At 38.1% G+C, this 16,436-nt stretch overlaps 1 protein-coding gene across 2 annotated transcripts in view; it reads left to right on the forward strand.

Annotated features, from left to right (window-relative positions):
• Positions 1 to 16,436, forward strand: part of LOC117422365 (collagen alpha-1(V) chain-like) — a 126,950-nt gene that overhangs the window by 95,595 nt on the left and 14,919 nt on the right. For both annotated transcript variants that reach the window (XM_058986989.1, XM_058986990.1), the window contains exons 29-49: positions 481 to 534; positions 2,496 to 2,603; positions 2,964 to 3,017; positions 4,413 to 4,466; positions 6,079 to 6,123; positions 6,695 to 6,748; positions 6,858 to 6,902; positions 7,542 to 7,595; positions 8,243 to 8,296; positions 8,777 to 8,830; positions 10,754 to 10,861; positions 11,165 to 11,254; positions 11,719 to 11,772; positions 12,184 to 12,291; positions 12,696 to 12,803; positions 13,690 to 13,743; positions 13,945 to 13,998; positions 14,936 to 15,043; positions 15,335 to 15,388; positions 15,504 to 15,611; positions 16,352 to 16,405. In XM_058986989.1, the coding sequence (XP_058842972.1) occupies positions 481 to 534; positions 2,496 to 2,603; positions 2,964 to 3,017; positions 4,413 to 4,466; positions 6,079 to 6,123; positions 6,695 to 6,748; positions 6,858 to 6,902; positions 7,542 to 7,595; positions 8,243 to 8,296; positions 8,777 to 8,830; positions 10,754 to 10,861; positions 11,165 to 11,254; positions 11,719 to 11,772; positions 12,184 to 12,291; positions 12,696 to 12,803; positions 13,690 to 13,743; positions 13,945 to 13,998; positions 14,936 to 15,043; positions 15,335 to 15,388; positions 15,504 to 15,611; positions 16,352 to 16,405 (1,476 nt within the window). The remainder of the gene's footprint in view (positions 1 to 480; positions 535 to 2,495; positions 2,604 to 2,963; positions 3,018 to 4,412; positions 4,467 to 6,078; positions 6,124 to 6,694; positions 6,749 to 6,857; positions 6,903 to 7,541; positions 7,596 to 8,242; positions 8,297 to 8,776; positions 8,831 to 10,753; positions 10,862 to 11,164; positions 11,255 to 11,718; positions 11,773 to 12,183; positions 12,292 to 12,695; positions 12,804 to 13,689; positions 13,744 to 13,944; positions 13,999 to 14,935; positions 15,044 to 15,334; positions 15,389 to 15,503; positions 15,612 to 16,351; positions 16,406 to 16,436) is intronic.

The following is a 16,436-nucleotide window of genomic DNA, read 5'->3' on the forward strand; positions in this document are numbered from 1 at the left end:
GCTCCATTGTCTTCTATGGGTTGAATTGTTCCAATATGGGCAGAATGGACTTCCTCTTCAGGTGTTTTTTGCTGGTAACCTGCTAAGTAACTCAACCGGAAATGATTTTTACAAAAAGGGAACCAACACATCATTCTAGAGTGGCATTTGCCTGAGCTGCACATAAGCCTTTCTTTTCTATATTTGTATTTTTTTCCCTTTTTATTGGTAGCACTCAAGAAAAGCTGTAAACCTGCGAGAGAAAGCAGCCTGCCATTGGCATCTCTCCACGAGTTAACGTTTCCAAGGCAACAGTCTGCAATTGGCTTTATTAGCCAGATCTATTCCATGTAACAATTAATTAGACATTCACTGTTCCTTCTGCCGACTCTATTAAATATGTCCTTATGTATTGAGCATATAGCATTTATAACCCAACAGGAGTAGGGTGGTAATGTTGTTTCTGGCTGGTGACCTAATGTCTTCTTGTATTGTTGCCAGGGAGAAGATGGATTTCCAGGATTCAAGGGTGACATGGGGTTGAAGGGTGACCGAGTAAGTATTCTGAAATCTTGCAGATATAATAATATTGTATTATAATACAAGTAAAGGCCGTCAGCCAATCAGAAACCTCATAGGGAGTACGATTAAGGCCTAGGCAAGATCAATGAAGAAGAGCATCCTGAGTTGGGTTTATTATTCAAATCTAACCCATCAACTCCTTTTCCAACTCCACCTAACTGACAAACTGAGCTTCAAACGGATTGAGGAGGAGGGACTAGACCTATAAAATGTATAAATAAAACCCTGTAGCCTAATTTTTTGCATAAAAAAGTAGATTTTAATCTATAATACCCCCAAAAATGTATGTGTTAAGTTTTATTATTTTTAAATGAATGACTCTAATTTTATCAGTGCTCAATAACATCACCTAAATGATAAATGCCTCGGCTTTCTTTATGTAAATAAAGCTTCCTCTGCACCCACAACCCTTGAACCACAATTCTCCGTACCCTGAGGCTCTCTATTCAAGTTTCACACTGCAGTCTCGCATTACCTGGCTTAATTCTTTCAACAGAAATTCACTTTTATTATCCCCTAAGATGATATGGCTGTATGCCTCGTTTTAGCTGAAAATTCAAAATCATTTCTGTATTTCAATGTGTTCCGTTGTTGCATTCACTGCTAATACAATACCTGTTGAGGAGATTTGTAGGAACAGGAACACAGTAGACAAAAGAAGATGCAGCAACTAATAAATAAGTAAAGCAGCATTACACACACGCTTTACTGACATTTACTAGCTTCTGGTAAATATTCAAATCAATATTGCTCTTGGCTGCTACTTCAGTAATACAGGAAACATTTTTTAAATCGAAATCCTATTAAAAAATATTGAAGACGTATGTTATGGCTGAGCTGCAAGACAGCAGTGTTATCGATAAAAACTTGACTTTGGATGTGGAAAAAGTCATAAAACCCAGGAACATTAACCTTGGCAGAGATGGATGCCAGTATTGATCCCTGCATTGCTCTTATTTACTGTAGCGTTCTGAATGCCCATTTCTTTACGGGGCCAGTCACAAAGCCTCAAAGGACTATTTCATTGTTGGCTGTAAGCGTTTGTCAGCAGGCTGTAAATACTGTACGGGGATCCAGCGTCTACGAAATGGCAAGAAAGCAATCCTGTTACTTCATTAAATTAAATGGCAATGAAACAGTCCAAGTTTCGTTTATGAGCTGTGCTCTGGTTTCTGACTGAGGTAGAAAAGTCTTGATTGGGAGAAGCTCATTTGACAAGCCATGCAGCAAGATACCAGCAATGCAGGATGAAAATACAATTTGTAGAACGCTTTATCAGAATCCTGTAGACTCAGTTATTCAGAGCACTAAAACCAAGGGTTAACAAACATTTTATGAAAAAGGGGTCTGTAATTAGGCTCTGGGAGTTCTGCATGTTTCTGTTATTTACTGTAAATCCTGAATCTTAGTTTACTCCAAGCTTTATTTTGAAGTACACAAAAGCAAAGGCACATTTTCAGAGAGGAATAAATTACTCCTTCCTGCAACTAAGTTGAATTATTACAAAACCCCAGAAAAGAAATCTAAATGCATTGCTAAATCCTTCTACAATAGAGCAGGCAAGAAGCACATGTTCAATCTGCAGGAAGGAATCCCAGCATACAACTAATGTCCCGGAAAAAACATCTTAAAAAGTAATACTGTAAATTCTTTAAGAAGTAAATACTGAGTGTAAAGGACTTGGAATAGAACTTATACTGTAGCGGATCAGAATCTCTCAATTACCAAATCAGCCTAAATCAAATTCAGCTCCAGTCCTCTTAACCGCTTCATTAGCTAGTCTAATCCATAACATTAGATCATGTTTGTATTGTTACAGCATTCAAAGCCCATTGCATTTGCATTAAAGAAACCTAATATCTAGCATGCATTTGTTTTCTGGTAGATGTACTTTTGGCACTAAAGCAATCTTGGTATGTGTCTCTTCTCCCAAGGGCGAGCTTGGGCCTTCTGGTCCCAGAGGAGAAGATGGACCTGAAGGTCCAAAGGGAAGGTCTGGTCTGCCAGGTGATTCAGGTCCACTTGGTCCCTCTGGAGAAAAGGTGAGGCTTTAGTTGGACAATTGCCTGAGTAATGTACTGAGTCACCATATAACTCTGGGGTCCTGCTTATCTGTACTGTATGTGGACAGTATTTGATTATAAGTTACATGGTGGGTTAATTTGGCGGTCTGTGCTTTATCTATACGATACAAATTTTTGTTTATGAGAACCAATCTTGTTTGTTAAAACAAAAGTGAATGAACAGTTAACCAGTAGTCGACCTATATTGATATCAGAATGTGAGGTACAGTAGTTAATACCATTTGCAAATATATTATATTATATTATATTATATTATATTATATTATATTATATTATATTATATTATATAATAAAGGCAATTTTCTTTTTGTTTTCCAGGGCAAGCTTGGTGTTCCAGGGTTACCTGGATATCCCGGAAGACAAGGTCCAAAGGTATGGAGTTTATCTATGACACTCATTTCTTCAAATATATTGAAAACTATATAAAATATATTACCTGACTTTTTTAATACTCATCTCAAAATATATCAATGAGCTGAAACAATTGTTGAAATATATTTTAAATATAAGCAATATCACACAGAAACATTTTATATTGTGTTTATATATATATATGATATATAAAGAGACACAATACAAAATGTTATTTCTTCAGTGACATGATTTTAAAAAATCTAGATTATACTTTAACATTAAGACCATTTATACTTTTGTATTTTATGAATATATTTTACACATTGTCCTGCCAGACCTAGAGAGCAGCATTGAAATGGAAAGAGGGTAGACATCGTAGACAAAGAATTAGATTTCTTACTTTTAATTTATTATTATTATTAATTAGTCATTTAGCAGACACTTTTATCTAAAGCGACTTACAAAGACTAGGGGGTGAACTTTGCAACAGCAACTTCTGCTGCAGAGTCACTTACAATAGGACCTCGGTTTTATGTCTTATCCCAATTCATGTGCCTTAATTCCCTGTGCATGTTCTTCTTGGCTGATAGATTAAAATATATGATGAAAACATAAACAGCTATCAGTAACAGCAGCAAGTATCTAATTTGCATATGGTAGCGCAAAGGACGCTGGGTTATGGGGAAAATGTCTATTGTCTGTTAGATTGCTGTTAATTATTGTGGTATTGTTATTGTTTATTGTTGTCATTATAGCGAGTGTTTTTTATTGGGAAGTGTTGTGTGTTATTGAGTGTTCTTCCTGGATTTATGTGATGTCACCGTCAGTAGTGGTGGGCACTGCAGGAGTGGGGGAGTGGCACGCTCCTGCAGTCAGTAGAGCTGGAGTGGATGTTTTGATTTGATGAGCTGTTTGTGAATAAACAGCGTTCTAGAGCTTAAGTCCAGTGTGGCTGTCTCATTCCAGAGTATAAGTGATGTTTTTAAAGTGCCCTGTTTTGCTACAGTATACACATTTTCCAGTATATTGTAAGTATATCTATAGTATACATGTATATATGAAAACAGCAATAATTTGTGTATGGTGAATATATTAAATGTATTCAAACACATACATTATGAAATATATGATAATATATTGAGGTTAATATTATTATTATTATTATTTGTTTATTTAGCAGACGCCTTTATCCAAGGCGACTTACAGAGACTAGGGTGTGTGAACGATGCATCAGCTGCAGAGTCACTTACAATTACGTCTCACCCGAAAGACGGAGCACAAGGAGGTGAAGTGACTTGCTCAGGGTCAATATAGTATACATATATTTCATTTTCATAACAATAGCTGGCCATGCGAAGGTTGGTAATAGGCGAGCTGCTATATTGACTGAGCTCTTGTGTTTCTGTTTTTCAGGGGTCTCAGGGTTTTCAAGGTTTTCCAGGAGCCAACGGAGAAAAAGGAGCAAGGGTACGTACTGTAGAGTGTGAACCCACAAGAAGAATCTAACAGCATTACATGTGCTGAGCCACGACACTCACCCCATTCTTTACTGTTTTGCCTGCACTCTCTGATTGATGGTTAGCAAAGCCGATCATTCTGGAACAAAGAGATGTGCCTCTTTCAGTGTAATCAGATCAGATACTGAATTGTATTTTATTCAGAAATATTAGGATTAGATTTATGTAAAAGGATTTATGAAATAACAAGCATTTGTGGGCATAATAATATTATACATTATGAATTTAATTGAATTTAATTTTGAAGGCTGCATTTTAAAATGCTTGATAAGATTTGATGCTTGAAATAATCTGCAAAGCATCTTATTTACAGTTTATAGCAGCTTCCTGTACATGGTACTTTCTGTAAGGACTGAGCCATGTCATCTTTGTATCTTTTAATCTAATCTTTTTAAAAACACTGGCCATTAAAACACAATAGAATTGTTTTTTTTAATATATCCTTTGATTATGTACTAACTGGTGATTTATCGGAGCCCGTAGATAAATGTAAACTAAGATAAAGCCCAGGCACTTTTTCTTTTTAAGCCTGCACAAATAATGCATTGTCAAAGACAGCAGACCAAGAGGATTGCGTCTCAGCCCATTGAGTTTGAAATGGTTGTCATGTTTAGAATTCCAGGCCTGCCTCAAGCAGTGGTAATTTGTTTATTGATTTCACAACCGATAAAAGGGGTTTTGTCATTCAGAGCCCATACTGCACTGTTAAAGATCCATAGAAGTCTGCCTTCTTTACACTAATTCACTTTTCTTTTTATTGGAGAAAGCAATGCTCTTATCCATGTCTTCAGCATGTAGATCGAAATGCATTAAAGCTTTGTTTAAAGTGTACACTTGAAAATAGTTTATTAAAATAACTACAGTAAATAGTCTATAAAGGGCTTGGCCTGGATCATATACTGTAGTAGATCTAAATTTCTCAATTGCCAAATACTGATTCAATCGTCCTAAACTCTTCAACAGCTAGTATAATGCATAAATATCAGGTTATGCATCCAGTTGTTTTAGTATTACACTATGGTAAGCCCAATGCATTTGAATTAATATATATATATATATATATATATATATATATATATATATATATATATATATATATATATATATATATATATACATCTTACACATACTTTTGCTGGTAGAAATGACTCATGTTGTCCTCATAAAGAAAATAAGAAAGGAAAACGGCCTGGATTTTTGAGCCAGGCCCATGTAGTCACCTGGTTTACAATGACGTCCATTGTACATGTTTTGTTAAGTCAATAACCCAGCTTGTTTTTACTTTTGATGACTAATACGTCTTATCCTATGAAGTAACGGCAGGAGGACCAGCTTTGCTAGTCGGTTGTCCCAACAGCTGCCAGTGGTTTGTTTTCTCAGGCAGTCCCTTGGTCCTCCACATCTGAAGCCTCCTTTGCCAGCTGTCTGGTGTGTTGTGTTTGTAGCATCCCTCCCAATGAAGTCACCTGAAAGCTAAAGACCACTGGTACACAGAGTGTACTGTGCATTGGTGCCATGTCTACTGTACTTGAATCGTAACAGCTTTTCATTATTTTTTTTAGGGAACAGCAGGCAAACCCGGTCCAAGGGGGCAGCGAGGACCAACGGTACGTATCCTTTTTAGTCCGTCTAGGTTCTGGTGTCAGGATTTGTTATTTGAGAGAGAGTTTTTTTTTTTTTTAGTTTAGTCCTCACATTATCATTACATCACAAATACATCTCCCCTTTTGTTTACTGTTATCTAGATCAGTGACTCCCCTTGTGAATCACTGAGTATTGCAACTAAACAGCGATCAACTACACAAGCAAAAAAGGCCCCTCATGTTCTGAACATCAGTAATTCAGTAATTGCTTATGAATTCCAGTTGGAATCAAAGCCTATACCAAAGTATTTTGACTGTATTAAAAGGTTCCTTTACTGCATATATGAAACAGTTCTCAAAGAATTAGCAACATCTAAAAATCTTTCTGTTTAAGAGAACATTGAGATGGAGGTTGTGCTTAGCAAACATCATGAAGCTCATTCTAAAACAGAAGCAGTGCCCTGTAGTTGCAGAGTGTGTTATTTCAATCAGCTTGCACAACAGCGTTTCACTCAAGTGCAGGGAGAGCAATGTGAAGATACAGAGTGTTAAATAATGCAATAATGTACTCTTCCTGGGTTTCATTTCCTTCAAGGGTCCTCGTGGAGAGAGAGGTCCAAGGGGTCCCACTGGAAAGCCAGGGTCCAAGGTGTGTTTCACTAAACACTGCTATTCTCAATCAGAAGCCTGTCTTTCTTAATTAGATGAGAGTACTTGCATTGCTTTTTAACTGAATGGCTTCTGACTCATCTCCACAGGGCAACTCAGGGAGTGATGGTCCAGCTGGTCCTCCTGGCGAAAGGGTATGGTCCATTTGTTATTATTATTATTATTATTATTATTATTATTATTATTATTATTATTATTATTATTATTATTATTATATACTGCATAACCACTGCTATACAAGAAACAGTTTGACTGAATTCTACAGCGGATGTGCAGTATCACAGTGACCTACATGTTCTGTTTTATGGTACTGACACCTGTGATTTGTCATTATACCTCTTCTGGCTACAGTAGAATGTTTGTTACAGACTGTGTGCCGGTACTAGATAAACCAGGCCTTTACTACATAAGGTAGAATACCCCAAGGGTATAATTACCGTCATGTTACCATCCTTCTGAGGACAGTGCCAGTACTACAGAGTAGATATCCCAGTGTCCTAGTTACAGTCACTTCCCTGGAGCTCTGCAGGCCCTGCAGGAATACAGTTGTGATATTCAAACTGAGTAATTACACTGCTTCTCCTAATCTTAAACTAGATGTTGGCAATTAAAACTTATTATTATTATTATTATTATTATTATTATTATTATTATTATTATTATTATTATTATTATTAGTGTTATTAGTGTGTGCTAGATTCAGGAGTATTACAAATCAACACAAATGAATCTGTGTGATCTGGTAGCAATGGAATCTTCCTTTTGTTTTTCAGGGTTTACCAGGACCTCAGGGACCCACAGGATTCCCTGGACCAAAGGGCCCACCTGTAAGTATCTTCTCATTTTTAGATGCACATGAGGATTCATTTTGAAAAATGAGCACTACTAAAATAGGCTTGTCCTGAAGACCACTATTTAGCATGCATGATGTCACAATGATGTGACAAAGAGCATATTTTCTGTCCTGGCTTTGGGAGGCCAAGGTCATGCATTTAAACCCCCTTGTGCATTAATAATGTCTATTATCTATAATGTCTAATGCATATCCTCCTCAGGTCTCATAGTCAACACATGCAGACATACATGCATACACTGACTGGCCAAACAATTAGTATGTAGCCATGTCATGTAATCCACATATCAGTCTGTGTACTATGTACTGTACAAACACACAGTACAAAAGGTCTAAATAGATGGTATGTGGAATTGATATGGAGTAATACTCCAGGCCCTCAGTGCTGGATGCCAGGTCTCAAGAGAATGGCTAGGAGCAGCTGTATAATCCCTGAGCGGTATTGTGATGTAAGCAACGTGTGAAGGTGTCTCTGTTAGATTAGATATTGGAGTCCTCTCCTTAAATGTAGTTCAGGGCCTCCCTTCCGAGAGGAATAATGAATTCATCTGAGAGCCTGCTTTTACTGATTCTGAAGGTATTTCCTTCCACTGGGTGACCAAGCTGTCTTTTCTCAATCAGGGTCCCGCTGGCAAAGATGGACTTCCTGGACACCCTGGACAGAGAGGTGAAACTGTGAGTATCGTGCTGATCAGGGGACTGCATTGGTGTGCTGTTAACGCTCAGGACAGGACTTAGATAAGGAAGGCCTCCTGATTTGTAAACTAGCTTATTACTCATGTTATGACGTCAGATGTTTCTTGCTGTGACAAAATGTCCACAACAGAGAATGAGATTCTGCACTGTCCATTTGCCTGCATATACAGCCCAACAAGAATTGGATAGAGAAACATGTTGTTGTAGATAAACAGGGCGAAGAGAAAGAGCATGACAACAGTGTACTAATGTATGTAAAAAAAAAAAAAATGCCATGAGAAGGAAAGTTATTTTAGGATACCTACATTCATTAGAAATGCAAAGGGATGTATTGTAGTATCTCTATAAATGGATATTAATTCCCAGAGAGATGGTATGCTATTGCAAATCACTATACTGTATATCTTGTAACTCCTATTGCATTTATCTCTTGACATCTAACCTTGACTCACTCTTCAGGGTTTCCAAGGCAAGACAGGTCCTCCTGGGCCCCCAGGTGTGGTCGGACCCCAGGTAAGCCTTGTTTACAGCGTTACAACAACAGCTAATTAGTAACTTCCTTTCTACAGGAAAAACAACAACAACAGTATCTTTTAAGGAAAACTTGGCCGGTTCTGTCTAATATAGTCTCACGAGAGGCATTTTATTATCAGGATGTTGTGGTGGTGGTGGGTGGTTTGTACCATGAAACGTGTTTCACCACCCACACAAAACTGTGTTAATGGCTGCAAATCAAGCTATTTTCATGCTTGACTGGCACAACAAAAGACTTTAAAGTCATGCACAGCATAGATTAGTAATTTGTACATGTTCACAAGGAATAAACATCAATGGGTTGTGCACATCAGGATTTGGAAACCAAAGTGAAGTGGTCACCGTTATAATGCCATCTTTTATGTCATCGCACTAAGGAAGGCACTGAAACCTGCCTTAAGACAAAATCTCTCCAGTATATAGACCTATGGTACCAAAGAATGTTCTTTTAGCCCACTTTACTGCATTAAAGTGTTATTGTTGCTGAGAAGCTGGAGCCGAATACTGATTAGGAATGTCTGGATCTGAAGCCATTTTAAGTAAGTAGGTTTCTGCCTGACCTCAAGTAGAAGCCCTTTATACATTCCACTGGCTTTGCAGTTCCTGGTATTAAGAATGTAAAAACTATTAACGATTCAAAAAGCTTTAAAAGCTTTTCATCTGATAATATATAAGCCTTACATTTATTAATTTATTCCCACACTCATGTCAGTGATCCACAAAGCACTTTAGTGATGTCACTGGGGACATTTTGGGAAAGGCTGTTTTTTTGCGGACTGCCTTTCCTGTTACAAGGCTTCAGATTGCATTCGTTACAACAGCCATTGCATCATAAAGTGCTCGAAACCAAAAAAATAAATAACAAAAAAAGGCCAATAGTTGAAGGTGTAGATTGTTATGATAAGCATTTTGCATGTTGACCTCGGCCAGTTGCCATGCTGTATGTGGCACTTTCTATACTGGAAATGGAATTTAAACTTTTCTAGAATTTCATGAATGTGGAGCCAAATGGATTTCTAAAACATATTCATTTTAACAAGGACCCAAAACTGATGTTTTATTTATCTTTTATACTGGCTCTAAGGGGATCTTTCTGTCTCTTCTTCATTATTTATCCCTGGTGTTCCTTATTAATAAGTGAATTTAATGAGCAGATTTACCACTTCATAGGAGACCCAAGCGTACTGAGTAATTCCGGCTGGGCAGTTTATTAGATGGAAGATGGGATATCATCTTGAGGAAGAATTTTAAAGAAAAAAATAAGAAATAATTGCAAACAGAAACTTATACTTGTCAGTTAGCCAAAACCGCTCAACTAGATGGGCTTAATTTAAAGCAAACTCTGAGCTTTAGCTGTCTAGTCACATTTAACACTTCCTAACAAGCGGTACCTCCAGTCAAGGTTGGTTAATACAGCAGTCCAATGGGTTTTCAATTGAAACCCAAGCCCAGGTACGCCTCTATTCACCCCAGTAACAAGACTGTGTTCATTTGTAGTTCTAAAAAGACACTGGCCATGATACTCACTTGAGTACAAGTCTGTCTTGCATCTACGTTTGCTTTAGAGACACATATGGCTTTTTTTGCAGTTATGCTAATTTTACTGGCTGTACACTTTAAAGACCCCTTTGAGACAGCTGGTTCTGACAGGGAGTGCTGTATGAATGCTTTGTACCTACCTTTCTCCTCCTAGCTAATGAAACAATAGGCAATTTGGTCGAAGAATTACAGTGACGCTATTGCCATCGCAACAGAACTGAACTGCTCAATATTTTATAGCTGCTGCATTATATCTGTCCTATAACTTTGATTAATTTCAGGCCGAACCACGTGTATAGGAAGAATGCCACTGTATAATTAGAATGCCTCTGATCCTGTGTACCTATGAATTGTATTGTTCAGGGTCCTACTGGTGAAACTGGACCAATGGGAGAGCGTGGACACCCCGGGCCCCCTGGACCCCCAGGCGAGCAGGGTCTCCCAGGAGCTGCTGGAAAAGAAGGTGTAAAGGTAAGTTACACAGTTTCTACCCTTATCAGCTTGTGCTGATTATAACCAACCACCACTGAGGGTTTCCCATTACAAACCAGAAAGAGACCACCAATGAGAAGCAAAGCACCAAAGGTTAATTAGCCAGCTGTGCTTTTAACAACCCAATGGTCAATGACGTCGCCCGATGGAAGAAGGTTCCAAGCTACTGGAGTTGCTGAGATTGGGAACCAGTTAAGGGATGAACACATTATTTGGTCACAAACAATATGGTGCACAGTCCTGGTCACTCATGTGATATTAATGAGGCTTTGGCATTTTCAGGGTGACCCTGGTCCTGCTGGCCCAACTGGAAAAGATGGTCCTCCTGGTCTGAGAGGATTCACAGGAGAAAGAGGACTTCCAGGTCCAGTAGTAAGTACAAATATCATTCATTGCTGTACTGGTGAAAATCAAATACAGCTGTCTTAAAAGAATTGTGCAATAAAGTGCTTTCAAATCACAAATGCACACTTTATGAGGTATACATTGTGCAGTAGCATGCTAATAAAATTTCAGCCATGTTAAAGAAACCTCAAAGCTTTGTTTTACAAATAGCACCACTTATCTCTTTCTATAAGCTGGTCGTACTCCATTGATATAGGCATATTACATAGGCATAGGCAAGTTAATTGAATATTTATCCATGAAGTAAACAAAATGGAAGTGCTTTATTTGGGGCTTGATTCTTAGAACATGCTAGTAAAATATTATTGTGTTGTTTGTTGCTTAGCTGAGCATAGGATTCACAAGAAAGCCTGACACAGTTTTTCTATGATAGCTGCTGATTTTGAACCTTATATGTTTGTATTTAATGTTCCTTTTCTTTTTTTCAAAAGGGTGCAGCTGGTTTGAAAGGCAACGAGGGTCCCAATGGTCCACCAGGTCCTGCTGTAAGTAGTGACTGCTGAGCAACATCTTTTATGAACGATATAAATTAATTTTCTCTGCAGCTTGCTATGGCTCTACTGTAGTGTAGACCAGCAGCCTACAGTAAAGATGCTTGGAAAGTCTTTAAAAAAGTTCTGTAGACATCTGGATAATCTGAGAAACGGCTCTGGTAATATTGGTATATTCCAATACTTGGGAGTGTATTCCCACTGGTATACATTGCACTCAGCTAAAGCTATAGCTTCAGTTGTGGTGTATTCTGACTTCATCCTATGTCTTATGTCACTGAGTATACTTACAGTAGCATGGAACATTGTTAAAAATGTGTAGACTTCCTTGGGGAGTCTGTTTCTTTTGCAGCCCCCTACCCTACTAACCCCACGTTGTTCCTAACCCTGTGGCTGTTTCCCCAGGGTTCCCCAGGTGAAAGGGGACCGGCTGGCCCAGCAGGTCCAATCGGACTTCCAGGCAGACCCGGGCCCCAGGGACCCCCTGGACCATCTGGGGAAAAAGGAGGACCTGTAAGTAATGTATTTATTTATTTATTATTGAATGCTAGTGTGCCCTTCACTTAAAGAAACAATTTACTCTCAGAAACGGACATTTACGGAAGGCTAATATATTGTAACCTCTTCATCTTTCTTCAAGTAAAAATGCACACTATTCTCTGGAATTGCAAATAGTTCTCGAACTGTCAAGGTAATATATACAATAGTTGAAGGATTTGGTCAATAAATCCCCATCCAATCCCTTCTATTACAGATAACTGTTGGAGACTATTCTGAATCCTCTATTCTTCTTTGTCAAATCCCTTATGAATGTATCTAGCTGAGACAGATGACATGCTCTGCATTGGTTTAATGACCAGGTGAAATGATGCAGTCTTTATATGGAGAGAATGACATGTGTCTTGCTTGTGTTTCAGGGTGAGAAAGGCCCTCAAGGCCCTGCTGGTCGGGACGGTATCCAGGGACCAGTTGGTCTTCCAGGCCCGGCTGGACCTATTGGGTCTCCTGGAGAAGACGGGGACAAGGTATAGGGATGGAGGGGGAGTGGGCCAGCGACCTGTGATATACCTACAGGATAATTACTAGGCAGACTTTCATCAATTCAGACAACAATATGCTGTACTTCAATGGTCATTCATTCAGTATTGGAAGAACTGGAGCTAGATTCATTGTGGTAAATGTAATTGAAACCTCAGAGCTCCATGTATCTATATATTTGTATAGGGATGGATAGTTCAATTAGTGGACCTACTCAAAATATCTCTAGTTGTATTGATTGTGTATACTGTAGATATACTGACAGGTAAAATTATTGGTAAAACAGGTAGCTTGTTTGTAAAAAGTGAAGGTAAAATAATTATGCAGGTAAAGTGTATTTCCATTTAGGGGCTTTTATATATTTTATCTTTCAACCTCCAAGGAAATTATACTTAATTTAAATATATTTCCTGATCCAAGTGGCTGATTTATAGAAATGTAATAGAATGCTGAACCATCTTTTTTTTTTTTTTAATCACTGCAGGCATAGCAATTCAGTAATTCAGCTATAGTCTAGTAGGAAATCAAGGTGAGAGTTTGCAATGCTGGATGATTCTGGATATTTCAAGGGGGAAAAAGCAGCAGCAGCATTTTGAATAATGTAAAGTATGATGGCAGGTTTGCTCACATGCCTGGCTGTGACAAACACGTAATCTATTTCCTGCAACAACCGTTAGCACATTTTAAGGAGGTATGGCAATCAACAGCCATAGAGTCGAATACTAGACAGCAAACACTACCCTGGTTTCTTACTCAAAACCCAAATACAGCAGTTCTCTGCATTTGTCACAGCAAAGTGAATAACATACAGTAAATGTGTACTGTAATAATGGATTTTATTTATCATGTTTGTCTTCTTTTGTTTTCAAATAGGGTGAACTTGGTGAGCCAGGGCAGAAAGGAAGCAAAGGCGACAAGGGAGAACATGTAAGTAGTTTTCAAATATTGATATTTGTACTGCAGTATTAAATTGTAGTTTACTGTTACTTGCTTTAATATACATTTTGAAGTTATCATGATAATGCAGTGAATGATGTTTTCATGCAGTTACACTATGAGCTTGTACCATCATACATCCACATGAACAGTACTTAACTCTTGTGTGAACTTTTATTTCTTTACCCCCAGGGTCCACCTGGTCCTACCGGTCCAGTAGGTCCAATTGGACAACCTGGCCCTTCTGTAAGTACAGAACCTTGTATTCCCCCTCCCTGCATTAGTTCGTACAGTCCACTGGCATCGACTATCTGTGTGCCTATGTTTTTTTGTTTTATAAATCAGTAGATTCTTATTAATTTGTGTTTTACTATTTTCAGTGTTTTTTTTTTTGTTTGTTTGCTGTCTTGTAAATAAGAAGATTCATATCAATGGACTAATCCTGAATTAAAAAAAAAAAAAGTTCTAACAAATAAATAATTCATGTATTCTCTGGTATTAGGCTGAGATAATGTTATGGTAATAATGACCTTGTTAAAAAAAACTGCGCTTAAGGAATGTTTTAATTATAGTCCTTAGTGAGCAGTAATATCCTGGGTATCTACTTCATATTAAAGGGCATGGGATTGATAGAGGGTTTGTGTGCCTGTATAGAATGTTAATGGGGTATTGGTTTGTGTATATTTCTTTGGGTTAATGAGGTATTGGTTTGTGTATATTTCTTTGTGTTAATGAGGTATTGGTTTGTGTATATTTCTTTGTGTTAATGAGGTATTGGTTTGTGTATATTTCTTTGGGTTAATGAGGTATTGGTTTGTGTATATTTCTTTGGGTTAATGAGGTATTGGTTTGTGTATATTTCTTTGTGTTAATGAGGTATTGGTTTGTGTATATTTCTTTGTGTTAATGGGGTATTAGTTTGTGTACACATATAGAATGTAAAAGGGGTGTCAGTTTGTGTACATATATATAATGTTAAAGGGGTATTGGTAAGTGTATATGTTCACAGTGTTAAAGAGGTATTGGTTAGTGTATATGTTCAGTGTTAAAGGGGTATTGGTTAGTGTATATGTTCAGGGTTAAAGGGGTATTGGTTAGTGTATATGTTCAGTGTTAAAGGGGTATTGGTTAGTGTATATTTCTGTGTGTAATGCTAACAAGGTATTGCTGTGTGCATTTCCAGGGTGCTGACGGAGAGCCTGGCCCCCGTGGGCAGCAGGGTCTCTTCGGTCAGAAAGGTGACGAAGGCCCAAGAGGTTTCCCAGGACCACCCGGCCCTGTCGGTCTGCAGGTAACAGCACATTACTTTGCTCCGGGAGTAGAAATTCATTATATTTTAATTGTGATAGACATTTCTTCCCAAGACATGCTGAAGACTTTATGACAGACATAGAATAAGTTAACAGTTGCAGTATATTATGTACAAATGGGTGTTCAGTGACAGTTTTAACAAGCTAATATATTTTTAAAATAAAAAAAGTGAGAAAAAACCAAAAGCCTCCATTGTGTAAAAAGATGAAAAGAGGAATGGTTCCAAGCAATTCATAACTCAAATAACAATGTGTTTCTTTTTGTTTATCAGGGCTTGCCTGGCCCAGCTGGTGAAAAAGGAGAAACGGGTGACGTTGGTCAAATGGTAAAATATTTTCCCACCTCCCTATTTAAACCATAAGTAGATATACAACATTGGAATATGTGCATTAGATGATGAATTTGTCGTCTTTAATCAGTACGTATCATTTGTCTTTTAGGGTCCGCCAGGTCCCCCTGGCCCCAGGGGCCCATCTGGCGCTCCAGGAGCGGATGGTCCACAAGGGCCTCCAGGGGGCATTGGAAACCCAGGAGCTGTGGGAGAGAAAGTAAGACTTCCACACCCTCTGAATCTCAGATCGTTTGGTTGGAACTACATCACATCTGAGGCTATGCAGTAGTTCTAGTACTTCGCTCATTATGTATATTGCCAACTACAGACTGTCCAAATGTATGGGGAAATGTAGTTACTATTTAGTCATGAGAATGTTTTACAATAAAAATAGATGTCAGAGCCATAGTAAAAATATTTATTTTTAAGATGCTTTCTATGTTTTTATAATGTGTCCTGTTTTGACGGTGGCACTAAACCAGCAAAAGAGTTCATTTTTGCTCATTCCACCAAGAGCACATTTTGCTGCTTACATTTTTGTATTTTCTTAGTATAAACTGATCTGAAAGCCCTTTCCGATTTGCAGTTTATAAACATTTACTGTGACATGACACTGTTGCAAGCTTTTAATGGTCGACATGAGAATCTTTACAGATTTACCAAACTGTCTTGAACTGATAAGCATTGGTAATGTAGCATGTGTTTCACTCCTGCCCCTAATGATGAACATAGGAGACTGTGCCATTCTGATCTTGCATGCATCACTCAACTCAATTAGTCAATTATCAAACAAGATGGAAATGCAGAGATCTACAGAAACTTGCCTTTTCTGAACAAGGCACAGGGGATTCCGTATCTTTTTTTTCCTCTGGATCAGCATGTTTTTTGCCTGTTTTGCCATTTAGCTTTGAGAATGCTTTGTTTGAGGTTTAATCTCTTTGTTTTTTTCCCCCACAGGGTGAGTCTGGAGAAGCGGGAGAACCTGGTCTCCAAGGTGATATTGGACCACCAGTAAGTCAAATTTGTATTCTTTCCAGCCAAA

Source organism: Acipenser ruthenus, chromosome 15, assembly GCF_902713425.1.
Source record: "Acipenser ruthenus chromosome 15, fAciRut3.2 maternal haplotype, whole genome shotgun sequence".
NCBI classification, from domain to species: domain Eukaryota; kingdom Metazoa; phylum Chordata; class Actinopteri; order Acipenseriformes; family Acipenseridae; genus Acipenser; species Acipenser ruthenus.